The 25,083-nt window shown below is 40.5% G+C and overlaps 1 protein-coding gene and 1 long non-coding RNA gene across 3 annotated transcripts in view; one reads left to right on the top strand and one right to left on the bottom strand.

The window, feature by feature from the left end:
• LOC148121327 (uncharacterized) overlaps positions 1-4,756 on the bottom strand; it is an 87,942-nt gene extending 83,186 nt beyond the window's left edge. Inside the window, exon 1 of the long non-coding RNA XR_015738353.1 lies at positions 4,692-4,756. This is a non-coding gene — a long non-coding RNA (uncharacterized LOC148121327). The remainder of the gene's footprint in view (positions 1-4,691) is intronic.
• Positions 4,142-25,083, top strand: part of Tnks2 (tankyrase 2) — a 58,955-nt gene continuing 38,013 nt past the window's right edge. The window contains exons 1-8 of one of the 2 annotated variants that reach the window (XM_085693815.2): positions 4,142-4,578; positions 15,232-15,456; positions 16,922-17,017; positions 17,590-17,626; positions 18,638-18,713; positions 19,254-19,348; positions 21,386-21,452; positions 24,656-24,842. In XM_085693815.2, coding sequence (XP_085549941.1) covers positions 4,380-4,578; positions 15,232-15,456; positions 16,922-17,017; positions 17,590-17,626; positions 18,638-18,713; positions 19,254-19,348; positions 21,386-21,452; positions 24,656-24,842 — 982 coding nt within the window. In that variant the 5' untranslated portion in view covers positions 4,142-4,379. The remainder of the gene's footprint in view (positions 4,579-15,231; positions 15,457-16,921; positions 17,018-17,589; positions 17,627-18,637; positions 18,714-19,253; positions 19,349-21,385; positions 21,453-24,655; positions 24,843-25,083) is intronic. The other variant, XM_048438916.3, reaches the window with a different exon arrangement.

Raw genomic sequence — 25,083 nt, 5'->3', positions numbered from 1 at the left:
TGGGAATCACTTTGCTCAAAACAAATCTGTTCTTTTACCTTTTCAACTCAGCTTGATCTGGCTTACTGTATCTGGGGAGAAACCTACTATCCAGGAACAGAAAACCTATAAAACCTATTTTTGTTGTATATAGTTTTACTATGTTAAAGTTAGAAATCTTCCTTTTTAATTAGACATAAAGGGGGAAACACTGTGGAATAATTCTTCTGTACCTTGTGAAGATGTGTTACTCCCATTGTTAATAAAAAGCTGATTGGCGGGGGCTGGAGAGATGGCTCAGTGGTTAAGAGCATTGCCTGCTCTTCCAAAGGTCCTGAGTTCAATTCCCAGCAACCACATGGTGGCTCACAACCATCTGTAATGAGGTCTGGTGCCCTCTTCTGACCTGCAGACATATACACAGACAGAATATTGTATACATAATAAATAAATAAATATTTTTTTAAAAAGCTGATTGGCCAATAACTAGGCAGGATTTTGGGGGCAGAGAGAGTGCTGGGAAGAAGAGCAGTGTCTGAGGAGTCTCCAGCCAGATGCAGAAGAAGTATCATGGGAAGTTCATAGATGAGGTAAAGGAGCCTCAGAGCAGAACATAGATGAATAACAATGTATTAATTTAAGTTGTAAAAGCTATCAGCCAAGCATTAATAACATTTCTCTGTGTGGTTATTTGGGGGTGACTGCTGGGATACAGAAAAACTCTGCCTACATGTGCATGTAGAGGAAAGATCACTTGAGGTTACAGTGAGGAGGTAGCCATCTATAAGCCAAGGAAAAAAGGATTTGAATAAATCAAACCAAACCAATGAACATCTTGTTCTAACTAAAAATAATAAAAAATAAAAAAAATAAACTGTGGTAATGTGCTAACGCTGTTCTCTGAATGCATACAAGTAAAACTACTTTGTGTCTTTGCTAGCTGGCTTACCTTACTTACCATTATATTCTCAGTAATTACCTATGTTGGGATACGTGATAGGATTCATTTTTTCTGGAGGTTGAGAGTTAGACCATGATATGTGTTTATCACATTTCATACTCATCCACTCATGGAACAATTGGATTGCTTGTATCGCTTTGTTGTTATGAGCAATCATATAATGAATGATTGTGGAAATATTTGAGATCCTACGTTCAAATTGTTTGACTATACCCAGAAGTAGATCGGATCGTAGCTTTATGCTAAATTCTTTAAATAAATTTGTTTGTTCGTTTTGCATCCCAACTGCAGTTTCCCTTTTCTCCTCTCCTCCAGTCCCTTTCAGTACCCCTCTATTCCCATTCACCAATCCACTCCTCCTCCATTTCTGTTTAGAAAAGATGGGTCTCCCATGAGACAAAACAAAACATGCTTTATCAAGTAGCATAAAGGTAAGCACTTCCCCATGCATTAAGGCTGGGCAATATGAGGAGTAGGCAAAAGTCAGCAAAAGAGTCAGAGACAACCCCTGCTCTCATTGTTAGGAGCCCCACAAGAGGATCAAGCTACACAGCTGTCACACATAGGCAGTGGCATGCATGCTCAGTCCCATGCATGCTCCCTAGCTGTCGGTTCAGTCTCTATAGCCTCTGTGAGCCCAGGTTAGTTGATTCTGTGAGATTTCTTGTGGTGTCCTTGACCCCTTTGGCTCCTACAATCCTTTCTCCCCCTTCTTCCGTGGGATTCCCTAAACGCCACCTAATGTTTGGCTGTGGTTCTGCATCTGTTTCTAGACGAAGACTCTCTGATGACATTTGGACTAGGCACCAGTTTGGTCACAGGAGAAGGCCAGTTTAGGCTTCATATCCGCTATTGTTAGGAGTCTTAATTAGAGTCGATTCCTGGGAGATTCCCTTGTGCCAGGTTTTCACCTGACTCCCAAATGCCCCCTCTTTCAGTACTCTCTCCCTCTGTGTCTCCTTCCCCAACATGATGGCTCATAGTTCCATCCCCAACATGATGGCTCATAGTTCCATCCCCAGCCACCTTCAACTCACTCACAAAATCTCTTTTATTTCCCCTTCCAGGAGGATCTGGTGTATCCCTATGAACCTTCCTTGTTACCCAGTCTCTCTGTGTCTGTAGATTTTAGGATAGTTATCCTTTATTTTACAGCTAATACCCACTTATGAGTGAGTTCATACCATATTTATCTTTCTTAGTCTGGATTACCTCACTCAGGATGATTTTTTTTTTCTAGTTCCATCCATTTGCCTTAAAATTTCCTGGTGTCCTTGTTTTTAACAGCTGAGTAATACTTCATTGCATAAATGTACATTTTCTTTATCCATTTTTTGGTTGAGTGACATCTAAGTTGTTTCCACGTTCTGGATATTACAAGTAAAGCTGTTACGAACATAGTTGAGCAAGTGTCCTTGTGGTGTGATTGAGCATCCTTTGGGTAAATGCTCAAGAGTAGCTGAGTTTTGTGGTTGATTCCTGGTTTTCTGAGAAACCACCACACTAACTTCTAAAATGGCTTAATCAATTAATTTTATGTTTTGGTATTCTGTCTACACCACATGTGTGCCTGCTGTCTGGGGAGGCCAGAAGAGGGCAACAGATCCTGAGACTGGAGCTATGATTGTGCACCATATGGTACCGGGAATCGAACTCAAGTCCTAGGAAGAGCCAACAGAGCTCATAACCACTGAGTCATCTCTCCAGACCCATAAGTTAAGTTTTGTGAGGAGCTGCCAAATTGTTTTCTATAATGAGTATACTATTTATTTGTGACGCCATCAAGAGTGAAAAACGATTCTAATTTGTCCTAGCTCACCAGCATTTGCTATTTTCTGTTTGTTTGCTTTAGAGCAACCCTCCTAATGTGGTTTTCAACTGTGTTCTCCAGAAATCATGCTCTTTTCTTAAATGTTAGGGGTGGGAGACAGATTGATCAGTAGGTAGTGTTTGCCGTCTCAGTCTGATGTTGCTTAAGATACACATATTAGAAGGAAATACATAAGCAAAAATTATATTGGTAAGTAAAGAAAAATGAGACACAATCATATGAGTAGTGTTCTAATCCTTGGTGTGTTCGTGAATACTTATTAATATGCATTAATTTAAATTTACACTAAATAGCCTAAAAAATGATTATAGAATAAATATATATATAATAATGCTCTCATTTACTAAAATGTTCAAAAAAGTGTACCCTGCTTTTCTCCCACAGCAGTGAGTCATCACTTCCAAACAAAAACTGGATTTCCTGAAAAACAGGTTAAGTCAATTCACTGGGGGAAATGCTTGTCAGCGTGACAAAGGCCAGCACTATCATGAGAGCAAAATCTATATATACCTTTCTTTCGGGTTCCTGAAACAAGATCTTACACAAAGATGTCACTACTACCTTAAACACAAAAATGAACTGTGACTTGTATTTTTTGATTACAGGGAGAAAAAAAAAAACTTTTGAAAACTTTCTTGATATGCACTCTCAGTGTACCGGCCCCTCGGCCACATCCGGTAACAATACTGATTTATATATAGATTCTCCAGTTAGCACTGAGCTAATAATTTACGATGGGAAGTGTAGCTAATCAGAGTCACCCCCACCCCCAATTGTTGCTTTAGAGTTGAGATTGAGTTGAGATTAACTTTCATCGCTTTCTTGATTTAGGGGCGTTCATCCAAACTTCTTAATAAGAGCAACGGGTCCATTTCTGAAAAAAGGTTTATATGAAAAACAAAAGCGGATGCCGAGGGTTTAGTGAAGAGACACCGCAAAGAAAACGGACGAGGGACGGGGGGAAACAGGAATCTCCCAGGGGACTGTATGAAAGCAAAAATACAGAACCACCCTAAAACTTCCAAGAGAAAATGCATGCCCGGAACAAAACTTGCAAAGGTTCATTTTCAGTACATGAGCAATGAAACTCATTCTGAGAGGTCTATGCTTTAAAGAAAAGACAAGGCAGCCTTCCCGTTCCCAGCAGAGGCTCCCTAAAGATGGCGGTGGGCCGGAGCCCCTTCTCTCCCCGCAACCAAAGGCTCTGGCTGCACATTTCCCACAAACCCCTCCGCGCGGCCCCGCTCGCCCAGACCGGCCCGGCCGGAGCGCAGCCAGTGCGCACGCGCGGGCTGACGTCACGCGCGCTCCCAGGACCCGACCGAGCTGGCAGGAGTGGTCTCGGCTGCTTCCGCCGCCGCGTCGCTCCAGGGCTCGGCGGGCGGGTTCGCGCTGCGTCCGCCGCGGTGGGGCAGCCGGGGGTCACGGAGTCGTGGCGGGGGCGCGCGGCGACGCGGCCATGGGCCTGCGGCGGCTCTGGTGACAGCGGGGAACCGAGCGACCCGGGCCCTGAGCGCGTCTCCTGCGGGGGGCCTCGCCCTCCTGCTCGCGGGGCCGGGGCTCCTGCTGCCTTTGCTGGCGCTGCTGCTGGCGGCGGCGGCCAGGATCATGTCTGGTCGCCGCTGCGCCGGCGGGGGCGCGGCCTGCGCGAGCGCCGTGGCCGAGGTAGTCGAGCCGTCCGCCCGCGAGCTGTTCGAGGCTTGCCGCAACGGGGACGTGGAGCGGGTGAAGAGGCTGGTGACGCCCGAGAAGGTGAACAGCCGCGACACGGCGGGCAGGAAGTCCACCCCGCTCCACTTCGCCGCAGGTAAACGCCAGCCCCGCATCGCCTCCCGCACGCCCCACCTGCAGGCTCGGGCTTGCAGGCCGCGAGCCACACCGCCCTGCCCAGGCGCCGACCTTTCCCCGGGACTCTCTCACCAGGGCCGTCTCCTTCTCTTCTTTCGGGGCTCGTGATGAGGGGGTGGGGTGAGCGTGCTCTCGGGAAGTTGTTTTGGTGGTAGGGTTTTTGTTTGTTTGTTTGCGTGGGTTGATGGGGGGAGGTGCTTTGTTTTGTTTTACTGTATCAACAATACCTGCACCGACTTCCGGTCTTGCTACCCTAAAGGGCCTCTTGCACACAGAGAGGCTTAGTAGACCTTGCGGTTTGAAAAAGTAATTATCTCGACAATTCACTCTTTGCAAGTTCCACGGTAACTCTTCCCAATCCCTGAAATTCTAGCGGCCTTCGTAAACTGTGAAAATGTAATTTAGAAGTTGTTTTATTGGCTATTGACTCATTAGAGTTAATTGGTTTAGGTTTCTGGAGAGACTAAAACCGGAAACAGGCAGCTTTGGGAGACCTGAGATCTACTTAGGCTGAGTGTGGGTGGCCTCTGCCACACACACGCACAAGTTGGGGTGGAAAGTGAGCGAGAGACAAGATGGAACATGCACTGGAGCTTGGATTTAGGATTTTGAGACTCGTTTTGAGTCATCCTGGAATTTATTTTAAGTAGTTTGAAATTAGTTTTAACCGCTAGGTTCTCTTTATGATACCAGAGTGCTAAAGTTTGTTGAGGTATTTAAAATAGCCAGGAATGGGGCCAGCTTATTGACTGAACCTTTTATGCTTCTCCTATAAAGGACAGATTGTAACTTTTTAACCTCGTGAGCCTCGGGTAATCGAAAAAGGTCATCATGGCTTGGTAACATTTGCTATAGTGTATGTCAAGATTGTTTAGCAGTTCTTTTTAAAAAGAAACATTTTAAGTTACTCTTGCTCCTTTGGGGGCAGGGGTGATGAACAGAAGAGCGTGAGAAAGATTTTCTTGCTCTCAGGCATTGCTTTTACAGTTAGACTGATTGTAGGTCTGGTTGCTTTGACCTGTCCCTATTTAAAATGTACTTGCTGTCATGAATCATGCTTCCTTAATTGAGAGCCTCTCTAAGAGGGAAAAGCTTGGGAAAACCTCAGGTAGGTGAGCTGAAAACGTCTGTGGACTCTGGGAAGAAAAGAAGATCACTGGGGCCAAATCTCTGTTAGCAGTGTTGCCTTTCTTCGGCTAATTTGAATTGTCCTGCTTGACCATTTAGCCAACCTATTTGGCAAACGGTCACAACCAACTGCTACATAATCCAGAGGGGTAATGTTACTTCGATTATGTTCACTTGATAAAAATAGCCAAGGACGATCTTAGTTGCCACCTTTCAAGAATCTGGTGTATTAGTGAGTTCATGTCTGAAAATAGTATTTAGAGATGTGGGTTTATGGTGTGACCTTGTTGCGCCTACTCCATCCCACCCTCAGTTCTTCCCCAATATACTCCTCTCCCACCCCAAGGATGGAATCTAAGGCCTTGCACATGCTAGACAAATGTTCTACAACTGAGTGGGGTAGAGTATACCTAGCCCCTGTCCCAATATTACAGAGCTTATTTTATATGTATTTTATATTGTTTGTCCAGATTGAAATGGAAATTTAAATAGCATAGGGGTCAACTCACCACTCAAAATTTACTTAGAGACAGTTTTGGGTTGTAAAATTAAGAAATTAGGATATAAAAGGCAAATCATAAAATAATTACTAAGAAGGCTAGGGAGATGGCTCAGTGGATAAAATGCTTACCTTGAAAACATGAGATCCCCACCACATTTAAAAAAAAAAAAAAGAACAGTTGTATTGATACATAGCTATAGATCCTTGGGGCTTATTAGCCAACCCTTCATCAATGAGCCCCAGGGTTAATGCAAGACCCTGCTTAAAAAAATAGAGAACCATAGATAAAGATACCTAACCTGGCACCTATACACACTCACACACACAATTATTATAAAAATAATTGCTAAAGAATTGATACTCAATCATACTTTTGAAAGTCCTATGTTTCAACCCTAGAAAATAAGGAGGTTTTTAAAAGATGGCTTTGTAATTTTGGGGTTTGCTTGTTTATTGGGTTTTCAAGGCAGGATTTCTTCATATAATAGCCCTGACTGTCCTGGAACTCACTTTGTAGACCAGGTTGGCCTCAAACTACAGAGTCACCTGCCTCTACCTCCCTATTGCTGGGATTAAAGGTGTGCACTGTTCTGCCGCCACACACACACACACCCCTACCTGACTGGCTTGTAAATTTTAAAATCCAAATTATTAGATTAGTGGAGCACTTACTAATTCTGTTTTCCTATTCTGGGTATGGCACCCAGTAAGTACCTTGACCCTACTAAATGCATTTGCTATTGCTGAGCTACATTCTCAGCCCTATTTATTTTTAAGTAAGTATACCCACCCACATTTTCTCTGTGGGTAGTGAGTTAGCATTTGTGTTTATGTAGGCGTACTGTTGGGTGCTCGGTCTGTGGTCTCTGGTGATACTTGGTAATTGCCTGACCACGCAGTTATTTGTGTTTGTATTTTATAGGGTTGGAGATGCAAACACATTTTAAAAGATTTAAAATAGTCAATTAAAGTTTAAAGGTTTAATTGAGCAGGAAAGGTGTGCTTTGTCAATAAGAATGAGAGGTGTGAATGCTAGAGAAAATGAAAAATGGTTTTGTCTTTCCACGCATGCACACCCCTCAAAATAAACAACAACAAAAAAACCCTCTTAGTTCAATTAATCAGATGTCAGCCCCTTATGGGAATTAAGTTCTTTTTGTGATTGAGATAATTACATAAACAGATATTTTTTCTTCTGTTAGCTGCTTTTTATTGAACTACGTAGCATACTTCTAGGTAATACAATTTTTAAGAAGTCATTCCTAAGAAAAAATACACAGAAAATGATTTCCTTTTCCTTCTAGTCTTTCTCTGCCCCCAGTTATACAGATACAGGATATGAAATGAGTTTTTCTTTTTAAAAATTTGGGTGACATCACAGAATGTGTACAAACAAGTGGGTTTGGGCTCTAATTTTACTAAGTATAAAATTTTTGGCAGTAAAATTCTGTCTAATCAACATTTTATGTATGTGGTTGTTTGGCCTGCGAGTGTGTGCACCATGTGCATGCAGTACCTTTGGAAGCCATAAGATGGTATCAGATTCCCCTGGAACTGGAATTACAGATGGTTCTGAGCTGCCATGTGTGTGGTGGGAATTGAACTCTGGACCTCTGGAAGAGGAATCAGTGCTCTTACCCACTGAGCCATCTCTCCAGCTCCTTGTCTTTTTTTTTTTTTTTATGGTCTGAGCATTTTGTGCATGCAGACAGTATGGGTTTTTTTGTGTGCATGCATTGGCGTTTTTTCTGCATGCGTGTCTGTGTGAGGGTGTCCAATCTTGGAGTTAAAGGTAATTGTTAGCTGCCCTGTGGATGCTGGGAATTGAACCCCAGTTCTCTGGAAGAACAGTAAGTGCTTTTAACCACTGAGCCATCACAGCCCCCCCCCCTGAAATACTTTTGGAGTATGCAAAAAAGTATCAGTCAATACAGGAAAATGTACAGAGACTGTGGTTTAAGAAATCCAAGTATGGGCTGGAAAGATAACATTTAAGCAATTAAGAGCACTGATTTCTCTTCCAGAGGTCCCTGATTCAATCCCCAGCACTCACATGGCAGCTAACAACTGTCTATAACTCCAAGATCTGACACCCTCACACAGACATACATACATGCAGGCAAAATACCAAGCAAATAAAATAAAAATAAATTAATTTTAAAAAGAAATCAAATCCAGGTATATAGACAGTGGATAGAAAGGCAATACATGTGCTATGCTGTAAAGAATGAAAAGTTGAAAATGAATGTGCATTATATAGTTGTAGCCAAGAGATGTAGCACTGTTTTGATTTGTAGTATGTTATTGATACCCATTTTGAGCTGGTTAGATTCAATTAGAATCATCCACTATGTGAACTACTTAGAAGAAGTTTCTTCCATAGGAAGAAAGTGGAATAAGAACATCTAGAATTCATTATACAGGCAGTAGATAACTGGATTTCTAAAGACGAAAGAAGACTGGATGGTTCATGTTCACATATGTGCAACTCTTGAAGAGTGAATGGATGTGGCTGGCATAAAGTAGGAGAAAGGTTTCAAGAAGCTGAATAGCTTTTCTATTCAACTATGGATCTAGTTGGAAGTGTCAGAACATGGGGCTGCTTGGCATCTTTCAGAGGCATACAGGATTTCTGCGATTTGACAGGTCATCTACAAACAATATGATGATTTCTGTCATTTTTATTGTTTACTAGAACAATCCTACTAAAAATCTCAAAAACCAGGCTGGAGAGATAGCTCAGCAGTTAAGAACACTAACTGTTCTTCCAGAGGACCTGGTTCAATTCCCAGTAGCCACAGGGCTGCTCATAACTGTCTGTAACTCCAGTTCCAGGGGACCTGACATCCTCACACAGATACACATGCAGGTAAAACACCAATGCACATAAAATAACAATTAGAGAGCTGGCTTCAGTAACTTCTTTGGCGTACTCTTCTGGGTGCTCTCTCATTCAGAATGTCAGGGTTTTATCATCTCACGGTCCACGACGTTCTTTTCTACATTTCTTCTAGTCTGGCTGGGTAGTATACCTGCTCCAAGTCAAAGTGGACAAAGCCCTCTTCCTTTTATTACTATTGTAAAGAAATTTAAGATGGAAGTTAGCATTGACTCTTAGGGTATGTCTGCTCATGTTCTACCTTGCCAGTGAGAACAGATTGAAATGGAGCTGTAAAGCATTCCCCTTCCCCCAAGAAATTGTTACTTTGTCAGAGTGCTTTGTACCATTCTTGAGAATCTAAGAATGAGGATTTCATCAGAGATTATTCCCTGAGAATTTGGAAAACATCTTCTTATTGTTTATTTTTGGGTTTTGTTTGTTTTTTGCGGCTGCATTACGTGTCATCTGGTTGATTTTTATTCATCTCTTGATCCCTTTGTCTCTGAAATGCTAGGGTTAGAGGTATGAGGTACCATGCCTCACTGTGATGCATCTTAGATGAATGTGTTTTCCCAACAGTGGAAGGTTTATTGAAAACACCTGAGACTCTCTAAATACTAGCCTCTAGTGCAGTGGTTCTCAACCTGTGGGTTGTGTTTGGGGGTCAGACAATACTTTTACAGGGTTACATAGCCGATATTTACAGTTCATAACAGTAGCAAAATTACAGTTAAGATGTAGCAATGAAAATAATTTTATGGTTGGGGTCACCACAGCACGGGGAACTATATTAAAGGGTCGCAGCATTAGGAAGGTTGAGAGCCACTGCTTTAGTGTTCAGATGTAGCTTCAGTTGTTCAAAATTTCAGGCTCTTATCAAATTCCACTTCTGTAGTCAGTGTCCCTTTCATTTTGGCTTCAAGCAACCTTCTTTTCATGGTATTTTGCCAGGTAGTTACAACTTGACCTTCAGCTAGGTCCAGCACATTGGAACAGGAATCATCCCACTAGACACTATTTCTTGTAACAGTAACGACTAAACACTTTAGTTTTTGCTATACTCACCAAGTTCTTCTTTTAGTGAAAGTTGGCCTTTATTTATGTCACCATTTTTATTAATGATTGTTACCAGTGAAGAAGTAGGAATCCTTCTTCTAAAGGTGGGTATATTACATGCCTACAGTTAAGAGGGATACTTAACTAATTTCTGCTCATTCTCATTCTTTTCTTTTACTCTCCAGTTTAGGAAGCCGTTCCTAAAAGCCTTTCCTCCAGATGGAGACTGAATGGATGGGAGAGGGGCAATAGTAGAAGACAATATAACTGAGGTAGTGATAACAGAGTCAGACATGAAATCAGTAAATTTACAGTCTCCTTAAAATTTTCCTTCTTTGCTTCTCAGTACCATTCTTAGTTTCCATTCTTAGCTTTTTTCTCATACCCTGGTGTATTAAGCAAACATCAACAAACTACTAAACACCTCAACCTCCGAAGAACTCCAGGAAAATAAAGATGACTAAGACATTCACAACTCTCGAATCTTACGGAATTAGCACTCAGGAGCTGGGATTGGTTGTACATGCTCATAATCTCAGCCCTAGGAAGCTGAGGTAGGAGGATCTTGAATTTGAAACTAGCCAGATACTGAGCCACCATATACAGAAAAGACAGATGATACAGACTAGATCAGTGAACAACAAAGACACAATCCCTGCTCTTAGGGAACTTTCAGCCAGCCTGTGTTAGGTGATAACAGTTGGACAGAGTAGAGACTGGTCAGAGGTCGCCTTGTTTGGGTGGTGACTTTTAAATAGATGACAAAACTGGGTTGTACATTGAAAGGAAGAGCTTTCTGAGTTGAAAGACAGCATTTACTAAATCCCAGCATACTTGACAAACTCAAAAGAAGCTGAATCACAATTAGGAGAGGGAGGAGGGCGTGAAACAGTGCCAGAGGCCAGTTCATCCTGGATTCTTGGTAATTCACTGTGGTGATGTGGGATTTCCCTCTGTATGCTGTGAATATGTTTTATTACCATTGGTTAACATGAAAGCCAATGGCTTAGCAGAGCAAAGCCAGATGGGAAATCTGAACAGACACAGAGAGAGAAAGCAGAGTCAGAGAGATGCCATGTAGCTGCCAAAGGGGAAGGATACACTGGAATCTTAGGAACCTTACCGGTAGACCACAGCCTCATGGCAATACACAGATTGATTAAAAAAAAAAAAAAAATGGGTTAATTCAAGATGTGAGAGCTAGCTAGAAATATGCCTGAGCTGTTGACCAAGCAGTGTTGTAATTAATATAGTTTCTGTGTGATTATTCGGGTCTGAGCAGCCAGGGGAAAAAAGAGCAGTCTCTGCCTGCACTGTGGCGCATTTGAGTGTTAGTCTGAGTGCCTATGGAAAGCAGGTGAACTATTTTAAATAGTAACATTATACAGTGGAGTTAAGTTTTGTTGGTTTGGTTTGTTTCTGTGGATGCTAGTGTTTGTGCTGTGGGGTTGTGGTTTGCAGACTCGCTGAGCACAGGCTACTTTTATATTTGTAATCTTTCTGTCTTAGCCTCCTGAGGAAAGAGACCACCGACATGTAACACAGAACAGAGATCCTGGACTCTTAATTCTATGAAGTGAAAGAGTCATGACTATCTTTGTTGATCATTTCCCAGTATTCTAGTTTGCTTCCTACTATTGTGGTAAAACACCACAACCAAAAGCAACTTTGGGAGGAAGGGATTTACTTGGCTTATACTTCAACATCACAGTTGCTCAAGAAGGGACTTGAGGGCAGGAACTAAAACAGAAGCTGTGGAGGAATGGTATACTCGCTTGCTCTACACAGCTCCTTCAGCTAGCTTTTTTTTAAATATTTATTTATTTATTACATATACAGTATTATATCTGTGTGTATGCCTGCAGGCCAGAAAAGGGCACCAGACATTACAGATGGTTGCGAGCCACCATGTGGTTGCTGGGAATTGAACTCAGGACCTTTGGAAGAGCAAACAATGCTCTTAACTGCTGAGCCATCTCTCCAGCCCCCAGCTAGCTTTCTTATACAGTCCAGGATCACCTGCCCAGGGGTGGCCCTATCCAATCAATCATTAATCAAGAAAGTGCCCTATAGACTCTACAGGCCGGTCTGATGGAAGCATTTTCCCAGTTGATGTCCTAGTGACTCTAGCTTGTGTCAAGTTGACAAAAACCTAACCCACATACTAAGTGTCCTTCACAGTATGTAGTCTAACAGTTTGTTCATATCTGCTGGATTGTTATATCATAGTATTAGAAAATAGACAAAGAAGAAAAGCTATAAAAGAACAGCTCTATTCTGCTGTGTGCAACCATAAAGGCTGTTGAAAATAGAAACGAAAGGGCCACTTCTGAAAAAGACTGTTGAAGGCCGGAAGTTCGGGTGGCTGAAATAAGGCAGTGTCAGTGGAAGTATAGAAAAGCTGAGACCATGTTGAGCTAGAGAGAAATGCTTTTGAAAGGACCAAGATGAAACATTCTAGAACTTAGGTGACAAGTGCAGACTGGAGATTCCAACTTGAAGGCTTGGATATCTAGGTGATGTTTATGACCATAGGAATAGATATAATCATCCAAATGGGGACAAAAAACTTGAGTCTTACAGAATCCCAGCATTTAGATATTGGGAAGAGGAAACGAGCCCCTGGGAGATAATGATTTGTCCAGAAGGACAACTCTTTATTATTATTTTATCTTTCTTTATATGGGTGTTTTGCCTAAGTGTGTGTGTGCAGTACATGTGCACACATGTGCACCTGGTACCTGCCCAGGATGTCAGATTCCCTGGAACTGGAGTTATAGATGGTTTAAGCCACCGTGTGGGTGCTGGGAACCCAGGCCCTCTGGAAAAGCAGTCAATACTCTTAGTTGCTGAGCCTTCCTCTCTCCAGCCCCCAAGATCAGCTTGTCATCAGTATCACACCTCTTCCTTTCCCAAACCTCACAGGCCAGACCTCAGGGTCCTGCCTGACTCCTCACTCAGCCCTACTCTTGCTCTTTCTCACCACCTTACCCTTTGCACCCCATATCTGACCCATTAGGAAGCTATGCTGTCTCTCTCTACCCCAGAGTATTCAAAATGTGCCACTCATCATTTTGAGCAGTACGCTCAAGTTAGGATACAAGCCATGATAGCCTGTCATCTACTTTACCCTATTTAACCCCTAACACAGTAGCCAGATTAGTATAAGACATATCGGTAATTTACCAGCTCAAAACCTTGTAAAAAACTCCCATTTCCCATGGTATTAAAAAAAAAAATGGTACTCTCATCAAGTCTTCACCTTGTGTCTGTCTTTATCTCTCCTTCCTTGCTGCTTTACTTCCTATTATCTTACTCCTTCACTGTTAGCCAGTAAGTTGGAGTCTTTGTCAGCATCTTAGTAATAGCTACAGATACCACCATATTCAATTTTGCTGGAAAGAATAGTGAGCTGTTGAGTATTGCTGGTGCATCTAGTCAAATACAGACAAAAACCTTTGGATTTAGGAATATGGCTATTGGAAGTGACCCTGTTCAAAGCAACTGTGAGAAAGAAGCAGAAGCTGGCTGAATTTGAGAAAAGAAAGGGAGATAAACCTTACTGATTGGGTTATGCAGGAGCAGAGCTGAGACTGTGCATTCAGGAAGAAGACTTTCCATGAGAGGAAGAAAGGAGTGTGCTGATGGGCTCTGGAGAATGACCTGGTAGAGGAGTGTCGAGATTGAGGGAGCACGGGGAGAGCAAAGATCTTGAGAAAGTGAGGAAGGACTGTAGGTTTTTAAACATTTCCCACTGTGTAACAAAATATCAGTGTTCTCTAGTTAGCTTCGTTAATATTCATGCCTGGCTTTATGGCCAGTACTCCAAAATGACTGTCTCCAGCTTGAACCAGTTTCCTGAGTTTAGGATCCACAGAACCTATTACTCACTGGACATTTGTCCCATGAGCACATCGAACTAAGCATTTCCAGAACCAAATCTCACCTACTGTTTCAGTTAGCATTTTTATTACTGCAGTAAAACACCATGCATGACTTGTTACACAGAGAAACCCTGTCTCGGAAAACCACCATGACCAAAAGCAACTTGGAAGGGAAAGGAAAGGATTTATTACACTTCCACGTCACAGTTCATCACTACAGGTAGTCAGGGCAGAAATTCAAACAGGGCAGGAACCTGGAGGCAGGGACTGATGCAGAGACCATGAAGAAGTGCGCTTATTGGCTTACTCAGCTTGCTTTGTTTTAGCACTGGAGCTCAGGGGTGTGGCACTACATAAATGAACTGGGCCCTCCCTTATCAACCACTAAGAAAATGCCCTACAGGTGCCTACAGCCAGATCTTACAAAGGCAATTTCTCAATTGAAGTTTCCTCCTTCCAGATGATTCTAGCTTATGTCAAGTTGGCAAAAAACTAACCAGCACACTCGCAAACCTTGGTTAAGATTCTGTTTACCATATTAGCCACTGGAGTCTATGTTTTCCTTTCTTTCTCTTTTTAGTTACTGATAGTGTCATGTGCAGTAGTAAAAAGATTGAGAAATCACCAACTATCTAGATCAGGATGGAACTAGTTAAATTTTCACATTTCAGTAAAATAGAATTATTTCTATTTTAATTAATTTTTGACTTAGCTATCTCCTATCTCTATATTCCTTCCATTTATCTACCCCCACTGGAGCAGAAAGATTCTATGAGTCTGCTACTTCTTTATTAGGTACTCATTTATATACTTAAGTTACATACATGGAGTGTATGAAAATGTGTGCACACTAAATATGCAGAACTTGATATTTACAATTGGAAATGTCATTATATAGTTGGAGCCATTTGGGGTTTGAGCTTTTGGCCCCCTTTGGAATCATCTCTGAAATTAGTAGCAATAGCAACTAGGGTGTTATAGGCTACTTAGCAGAGGGAGAAACCTTGGGTTTAAATATTAAGGTTAGTTGTATGTATTTCAGGTCATCTTTTCAACAGTTCTTAAATACTTGATCATGGTATTTTTTATCCTAAAACATTTTAGCATAGCTTGTCATTTTCCTTGGTAAACTTAAATGTGGGCAATTTGTATTCTTTCTAGGTTTTGGACGGAAGGATGTAGTTGAATATCTGCTTCAGAATGGTGCAAACGTGCAAGCACGAGATGACGGGGGTCTTATTCCTCTTCATAATGCATGCTCTTTTGGTCATGCTGAAGTAGTCAATCTCCTTTTGCAACATGGTGCAGACCCAAATGCTCGAGATAATTGGAATTATACTCCTCTCCATGAAGCTGCAATTAAAGGAAAAATTGATGTTTGCATTGGTAAGCCAGTATTTATTTTTCAGAATTTTCTAGAAATTGTAACTATTCTGAATCTAATGTGTCTAGTGTTGTCTTTCTACCAGGCTGAACTTAGATTTAAATCTGTTCATGATTTAATCTATCTTTTTTTTTTCTCTCCAGCCCTCAAACCATTCTTTATTGCATGTCTTTTCTTAAAAATCTTAAAATTCTATGGGAAATAGGGGGAAAAAATCATTCTCTAGAAAATTGTGTTCTCTTGATGGATAAGATGCATAAAGAACCAAATAAAGGCAGCTGAACATGGTGGCTTTTAGTCTCAGTGCTTGGGAGGCAGAGGCAAGTGATCTCTGAGTTCAGGGACAGCTGGTACTACACAGAGAAACCCTATCTCTAAAAATCAAACAAAAGAACAAATAAAGGCATGGTGGAAATGAACATTGCGTATTAGAAGATAATGGCTAATGGTGTAAATTAGTATGCTGGTTAAGTTTATCACCTAGACACAAGTAGAGTCACCTGGCAAGACCGAACCCCAATTGAGGATTTCCTCCAGTAATTTTCTTAGTTCTTAGTTGATATAAGCGGGTTCAACCCATTGTGGGCAGTGCCCTCCTAGGCAGGTGAGCCGGAGTTGTGTTTCTTTATTTTCTTAAGTAGCTAAACAAGACAATAAGCAGTGTTCCTCATTGTCTCTGCTTCGGTTCCTGCCCTTAGGTTCCTGCCTCAACTTCTCTTAATGATAGGATGTAAGTCAAATAAACCCTTTGCCCCCAAGTTTCTTTTGGTCATGGTATTATCACAGTAACAAACCCATAACTGGAACAGTTAGCCAGAGTCAGGTCTCAAGGCTCAACTTTCTGGCATCTTTGTATTGGAGAAATGTTAGGAAACAGGGACTTTGTGAAGAACTCTGGTTATGGTTTGAGGGTCTTGTTATAATACAGGCACCATTCACTGAGTTGCCCAGATACGCCTTGAACTTTCCATTCTTCAAAAAAACTTTTATTTTTTTTTGCTTCTGTGTGTGCAAGTGCACATGAATGCATGCTTGTATTCAAATAGGTTTTAAATCCTACAGCTCTCTGCCTGGTCTATGTACAGCTTTGGGCATTTCATGATAGAAGAGTCTTTCTGTCATAGACAGTACTCCTTTGCAACAAGAAAAATTTGACCAGTGTTCCGTTTTCCCCTGCATACTTCTTACCACCCTGTAACCAGGGAAAAAACAGCCAAGAAAAATCTTATATTGAGCAGAGAAAACCTACCATGCTCTTAGTGTATTAAATAATTGAATATGGTATATTTTCTTAAATTTAAGGATTTGCCATATTATCAGTATACCAAAAGTCTTTAAATAATTTTGAGAATTCTGTCCTGGGACTTTTAAAATTTTGAGAATGGAAGGAGGGAAGGAAGGAAGCTGACATAGTAGCTCAGACTGCCATAACCACAATTTTGAAAAGTAGTCTTGCTATTTTTGCAGTGCTTTTACAGCACGGAGCTGAGCCAACCATCCGAAATACAGATGGGAGGACAGCATTGGATTTAGCAGACCCATCCGCCAAAGCTGTTCTGACTGGTAAGTCTGTGTGCACTTTTGTTGTTTCAGGAAGAATAAAAATACTTAATGGGCTAGGTAGACACACTCCCTCATGCAGGTAATGACCTCAAGTAGAGTTTGAACATAGTGTAGTTTGCTTACTATTTTGCTGTCTGTCAACAGTTGAATTTGAAGTTGTTTTTGTCTAAAAACAATAAAGTCTTTTTTTCTTTCAAATTTGTGTTTAAATTTATCATTGTATTGACAGAAGATATGATAAACATGTATTGCTTCAGGTATTCAGTATATTTTTTTAAATCCCAAGTTTTTTAAACAGTTAATATATTTCTTTATATACTATTATGTTTTTAATGTAATGATTTTTTTAAGGAATTCTTTAAAATACTTTATTCTAGTTATTTCAAAAGTATGGCTGTTTGAACTAGAATTCATTTCCTTGGAATCTTTTGACATTAGTACAGCTCTAGTTTAAGCTAGCAGGCTTGGTTTGAGCTATATCTACTTCATGTATTTTTGCCTTTACCTAGTATGATGTCCATTTAAGTAACTGCCATTATTTCTGATATTCTCCCTCGCCCCCCAATTCACAGGTGACTATAAGAAAGATGAACTCTTGGAAAGTGCCAGGTATGTACTACTCTTAAGTATATGTGCCATAAAAGTTTCACAGTGGGGAGGGGGGAGTGGAGAGATGACTCAGTGATTAGGAGCACTTGATACTCTTGCAGAAAGCTCAGGTTCGGTTCCCAGCACCTACAAGACAGCTCACAACTATCTGTAACTCTAGTTCCAGTGGTTCCTATACCCACTCCTCATCTCCTTGGACTCCAGACAGAGTTTGTCTGTATAGCCCTAGCTTTGATAGAACTTACTCTGTAGACCAGGCTGACCTCAGACTCATAGGGATCCACCTGCTTCTGCCTCCTGAGTGCTAGAATCAAAGGCGTACACTACCACTGCCCAACTAAAAATATATCTTTAAAAAGCAAATTCTTGCTAGACATGGTGGTGGACACCTTTAATTCCAGCATTCCATAGGCAAAGGCAGATAAATCTCTATGAGGGTATAGAGACATGACTCAGTGGTTAGGAGCATTTGATGCTCTTGCAAAGGACCCAAGTTCAGTTCCTGGTACCCTCATCAGAGGACATAAAACTGCCCTTAACTTCAGCTCCAGGAGTATCTGGTGCCTCTGACCTCTATAGGCAGCGCACAAAACATGTGTATTGTATTGTGTACACTGTGTACACATACATACATACATACATACATACATACATACATACATACACACACACACACACATATACACATTTAAAAAGAACAAAAATAAGATATTTTAAAAGAAACCAAATTTTACTGTGAATCTCTGGTTCTTTACCCCCAACCCCGAAATGTGGCCCACACTTGTAATCTCCATCCATGGGAGACAGAGTCAGTGAGCCTACAATGAGTTCAGGATAGCTCGAGCAACAGAGAGAGTTCCAGGACAATCTGTGCTACAGAATAGGACAGACCTCATCTTAAAAAAAAAATTATCTAATGCCATAAGCATGCTGTAAGAGAAGACTTTGTTTTTAATGGTTACAATACATAGTATAAGCTACTAATGCATTTTTTTTAATGTGTGTTTCTAGGAGTGGCAATGAGGAAAAAATGATGGCTCTGCTTACACCATTGAATGTCAACTGCCATGCAAGTGATGGCAGAAAGGTACTTGCTTTGATGATTTTTTTTTTTAAATTTTTTTCATCATCTGGTGATAGGAATGTATGTTTATTATAAAGTTCTGGTATTTTCTTTTTAATTTTAGATAGTAATTGAGATCCTTAATAAAACTCATTGATAATAAACATTTATCTCTATGCAATGATGAACTTTAAACTTTTATGTTATGCTTTCTATATATGTTAATTTTCTAAAATTAACCAAATTGAACTGGGCGATTGCGGCATATGATTTTAATCCCAGCACTTAGGAGGCAGAGGCAGGTGGATCTCTGAAATTGAGCTTGGTCCACAGAGCAAGTCCCAGGACAGATAGGACTGTTAAATAGAGAAACCCTGTCTCAAAACACCTCCCTCCCCCCTGAAAAAGAAAAAAAAAGAAAGAAAGAAAGAAAAATAAATGTATTGTTTATTAGCAATGATTAATCATAGTTAGATTTTCTTGTTTTATGTTTGGGTTTTTGTATTCAAACATTTTATGCAGCCATTATGTGAATTTCATTAGTTTATTTGGTTACTGTTTCAGTCAACACCATTGCATTTGGCAGCAGGATACAACAGAGTAAAGATTGTACAACTGTTATTGCAACATGGAGCTGATGTCCATGCTAAAGATAAAGGGTAAGCTCTGAACAAAAGTGAGGCCTTCTTGTTGGCGTCCTTTAACACACGATCTCCTTAATGAAAACATTTTCCTGTTGCTGTTTAAGGAAATTGTTTGTGATCTTTTGTAAGATGCAAGTTGTTCTGAGCACCATAGGGATTTTAAAGCATTAAACCTACCACTCAGCTCATGAAAGATGCCCCATAAATTTGAGTGATAAATAGAGACTGATGAATGGAGTTATTAGGAGATCCTTTAGAAGATGTATGCTCTGCCCATATCTTCAAGGCAGGGTGAGATGCCACGTGCCTATAATCCTTTAAGTTGGAAGAGTATAGTCAGAAGACTCAGGAGTTCAAGGGCATCTTCAGCTGCATAACAGTTCCAGGCTATTTGGAACTGAGACTCAAAAATAAATGAATAAACAAATAGAAAGCAGATTTTAGATAAAGAATATGATTCTATAAGAAAGTACAGATAGTACATTTAAGAAGTAGTAAGCAAGCCAACTTTGACACAGGTTTATAATCCCAGCTCCTTGGAAGGATGAGGGAGGAAGATCATAAGTTGGGGCAATTTAGTAAGATATTCGTACCATGCCACCCCCAGTGAGAGGGAGGGGATGTAGCTCAGTGGTAGGACTCATGTTTTGGCATGCACAAAGGCCTGAGCTCAGTCAACAGTAACATGCACACACCCCAAGCTAAGTTGGGTAAAGCAGAAGGTGATGATTCACATTGGACAAATATCAGAATTGGAGAAACTAGTTTAAAAAACAAGCAAGTTTTAGAAAAGTTTTGTTTTTATTACCATAAGGAACACAACTTTTTTCTGCAGTTGTAAGCATTTTATGATCTGAAATGAGGAGCTTGTTTTCTCAAAGGAGCTTAAGGAGAGATGCATTATGGGATAATACTTGTTGGATACTTGAAAGGTGGAGATTAGAAGTGAGGACAGCAGTATCTAAGAGTAGGCACTGTGAAGTGAGCTTCTATACAGCTAGGATTTCTAACAGTGGTTGCCATTGCAGTGGAAAATTAGAGATAATGAAGATCTGGATGTGAAATGGGAGGAACAGAAAACTTTAACATCCTGAAACTGAGAGTTAGACCCACAGCACATTTATTGAAGTATAGGAGGGGGAATTGTTTGGCAGAAAACATTGTGCTAACTTTTAGAGCTCTTGCTTTTATGAGAATGTAGAAATTCAAGCAGAAATGTTTAGTGAGTGGCAGTGAAATTGGTATTCAGGCAAGGAAAGAGCTGTGTATTACCAGAAACTGCTCTGGCTGTGCTTGTACCAGTTAGTAAGCTGATCCCCAAGAAGAGGGAGAGAGGCTTAAAGGTAGAAGCCAGAATTTTAAGGTTATACAGTGTAAGTGTTCTTCCGCTATATTACAAAGGAATTTGGCTTCAGTTTACTGAGGACTGTAGCATTTGTCTTACAGAATTTCAAAAGATGTTTCAAAGAAGACCTATTTATTCAGAATAAATCTGAAAAGGATATCTGAGCCAGAACAGCAGAAGGAAGGAAATCTATACCTAGGAAAAGTACATGTGCAGATACACAAAGAATTATAAAGCCAGAGAAAAGCTCAGAACCTTATGTGTGTCATGTTAACTTAGAACCAGGCGCACTCCTTTATTCCCAATGCTGGGAAGGCAGAAGCAGGTAGATGTCTGTGAGTTCAAGACCAGCCTGGTCTACATAGTGAGTTCCAAGCCAGCCTAAGCTATATTTAGTGAGACCTCATATAAGGGAAAATTTAAAACTTAGAACCGTCTCTTCAAAGAAAGGAAGAACAATGATATTAAAACAAGAATGCCTGTAAGGGATTTACCTTTATAAAAAATCTGGCCAGAATTTAGAGAATAAATTGGTTTAGAGGCTGTTTATTTAGTATGTAACTATGTAAGCGCAAACTAGTTATGAGTAGTAGTGGTGGGGAGAAAAGGAATATGGATTTGAAAGAGACTCGGGAATTACAATTTGAAGATTGCCCTAGACTTGGGAACTCAGTAATAAAGCGCTTTTTCCCTCCCTTTCATTGCAGTGATCTGGTACCATTACACAATGCCTGTTCTTACGGTCACTATGAAGTAACTGAACTTCTGGTCAAGGTTAGTTCTTTTATACCTTATTATTTTCTATAATTACATAAAATGATTTGAAACGCATAGTGTTTCTGACTTATTCTTTGTTCTGGGTGCTTGGTAGAAAGTGGGAATAATTATAATCATAACATGCAGATTATTGATAAGATAACATTTGACTACCTTCAGATTTTTGAGATACAAGATACCATGCAATGTTAAATATATAGTTGTTGTGGGTGGGGGTAAGTGGAGGGAATGGGAAGAGGGACGGGAGTGGGAACTGGGGTTGGTATGTAAAATGAAAAGTGACACTAAAAAGGTCACACTAAAGTGTTAATTGAGATGAGGAATCAAAATAAGGTTGAAAATACATACAGATGTCCTGAGCAAACACCAAGTTGACAACCCTTACTAAAGAATCTGGTTAACAGAAGACATTAATTCGGTGACTGCATTCCATAACCAGAACACTCATTATACCTAGGAACAGGGGGTACCAAGTCACATCCCTGAGTTAAATAATGAAATATGGCACCAGCAAATACAAAAATAGCAACGAGGGCTAGCAAGATGTCTTAGTGGATAAAGCCTTTTACTGCCAAGCCTAATGACCTCAGTTAAATTCCTGGGTTCCACATGGTAGTAGAAAATCAACTTTTTCAAGTGGTCTTCTGACCTCTGCGTGTGTACTGTGGCACATGCATGTGTGTGCGCATAGTAATTTAATATGAAAGTAAATATTCTTTTTTGCCAGGGGGTGGGGGTTGTTTGGTTGGCTGATTGGTTTGGTTTTTTTTGAGACATAAAGGTGTGCACTACTACCACCCGACTGACCATAAATGTACTTTCTTTGTTTTTTGAGACAGGATTTCTCTGTAGCCTTGGAGCCTGTCCTAGAACTTAGCTCTTGTAAACCAGGCTGACCTCGAACTCACAGAGATCTGCCTGTCTCTACCTCCCAAATGCTGATACTAAAGTCGTGCACCACCACTGCCTGGCAATAAAGATACTTTTTAAAAAAATTTTAAAGCATAACAATGTTGGCACTTGCCTTTAATCCCAACACTCTAGAGGCAGAAGCAGGTGGATCTTCTGTGAGTTTGGGGTCAGCCTGGTCTGCACAGTGACGTCTAAGCCAGCCAGGTTTACATAGTGAGACCCTGTATCAAAGTATCACAAATAAGTAAATAAATGTTTTTTAAAGGATAGCAAAGCATTTTCTCAACTTTCATCTTCAAAGCCTCTAAGTACAAAAAAGCAAGTAGTCTGATCTGAAGAGGGGAAATTCTGTCAGATTCATAACTAAACAGCTCTGCCAAGAGTTGACTGTTATTCACTTGAGAGGAATGTCAGAAACTATTAGACTGCCTTAAGGTTCTGTCTGTAACTAGTTTTGTTTGTTTGTTTGTTTGTTTTTCAAGACAGGATTTCTCAATAGCTTTGGAGCCTGTCCTGAAACTAGCTCTTGTAGACCAGGCTGGCCTTGAATTCACAAAGTTCTGCCTGCCTCTGCCTCCTGAGTGCTAGTATTAAAGGTGTGTGCCGCCACCACGTGGTCATCTGTCTGTAACTTATTGTGATCCAGGTTTTAATGTTGGTTTGATACAAAATTAGAGAATATAAAGCTAATTGCTTTTCTGGTTTTAACTCTTGCATTTAGTTTACTTTATGTGTGGAAGAGGCAGTTAAGTGTGTAAAAATATAATTGAAAGTGTAATCGGGTCCAGGGCAAAGCTCCATAGCTTCAGGATGAGTGCTCGAGATGTACCCATTCACCAAGACTGTGTGGCTTTGGGTCTGACTAATCTCACTGAATAATATTTTATTTGTGACTTATTTACAATAAAGGTTTGACTATTTAAAAATTTAGAAAGGCTTAATGGTGGTGGTGCACAGCTTTAATCCCAGCACTCAGGAGGCAGAGGCAGATGGATCTCTGAGTTTAAGGCCAGTCTGGTCTACAGAGTGAGTTCCAGGACAGCCAGAGCTACACAGAGAGAAATCCTGTCTCAAAAAACAAAAAAAAACCAAAATAAAACAAAAAATAAATTAGAAAGGATATATAAAAATTGGCAGACTGTTGACATGAAGTATGTGAGAATAAATGAGAACAAGCTTCGGTTGAAGCCATTATGATCAAATTTAATAAGAGTCAACAGAAAGGCCTAAGTTCACAAAAATAGCACAGAAGATGTGATGTCTACTTCATGTTTTAAACCTTCTAGAGTTTTGGGTCTATAGAGGTGATTAGGATTAAGAGCATACATGATCTTGCAGAGGACCAGAGTTTGGATGTACCTACGTTATGTACCTCTGGCAGCCTGTTAACTCCAGCTCCAGGAGATCTGACTACCTCCTCTGGCCTCCAGAGACCTTGCAGTGATCATGTACCCACACACACTGACACATGCAGATACATGTAATTAAAATTTTTTTTAAAAAATCTTTACCTGAAAAAAAAAAAACTAGAGCTTTTAAGTTGCCCAAGTATAATATGTGATGTTAGCTATTTAAAAGACTACCTTAACTCTGTGCTAATGGAAGTATAGGATCAAAGAGTCAAACCACATTTAGAAATCTTGTTATTTCAGGCTCCTCCTGCTGCTGCCTTACTCTTCTTGTTCCCGTCCAGTTGTCCAGTAACAGGCTAATAAGTAAACCACAGTGTAATAAAAAGCTCCTCAGCAATTCAAACTAGTGATGCAGCCCAAGTCTCAGGAACGTTACTGTGTGAAAGAGCTAAACACGCACAGTCTATTGTGCTTATTTTTATGAAATCCAGGAATACATAAATATGATGCTAAAAAACCAGAGCAAAAAATTGCCAATGAAAAAAGCATAGAAAACATTCTGTAGCGGTAGTGGTGCACACCTTTCATCACAGCATTCGGGAGGCAGAGACAGGCGGATCTCTGAGTTCGCAGCCAGTTTGCTCTATTGAGTGAGTTCTAGGACAGCCAGGGCTGTTACGCAGAAAATCTCCGTCTCAAAGAACAAAAACAAAAAAATAAGAATTTTGTTTCTTGTGGTGGAATGGATCTGTATCTTTCAAAATTCACTAAGCTATACGCATTAAGAGTTCTGCTTGCCTGCATGTAAATTATACCTGCAAAAGGAAAGGGAGATTCCTGCAGAAGACCTTTTACTAAACTTGAATGTTAAGTTACACAGGGTTAGTCTAAATTCTCTTAAGAATTGAACATTAACTATACACCTTTTCTTCCCAGCATGGTGCCTGTGTAAATGCAATGGACTTGTGGCAGTTTACTCCTCTTCATGAGGCAGCTTCTAAGAATAGGGTTGAAGTGTGTTCTCTTCTCCTGAGTTACGGGGCAGATCCAACACTGCTGAATTGTCACAATAAAAGTGCCATAGACTTGGCTCCCACTCCACAATTGAAGGAAAGATTATCATGTGAGTATATGTTCAACATGGGTGCAATGGCACACACCTTTAATCCCAGCACTTAGGAAGCAGGTGTAGATGGATCTTTTTAGTTCAGCCAGGGCTACATAGTGAGACCCTGTCTTGGGAAAACATGCACACGCACACACAAACCAAAAAGCCATATGATACTTAGCAAAATACATGACCTAAATGAATCAGCTTTTTTTCTTTTTTCACAATTCTTTTCTTTTGGTGATGTATAAATAGT

Source organism: Myodes glareolus, chromosome 7 (genome assembly GCF_982192425.1).
Source record: "Myodes glareolus chromosome 7, mMyoGla1.1, whole genome shotgun sequence".
In the NCBI taxonomy this organism is placed as follows: domain Eukaryota; kingdom Metazoa; phylum Chordata; class Mammalia; order Rodentia; family Cricetidae; genus Myodes; species Myodes glareolus.
The sequence above is the reverse complement of the archived record's forward strand: the minus strand, read 5'-3'. Positions and strand labels throughout refer to the sequence as shown.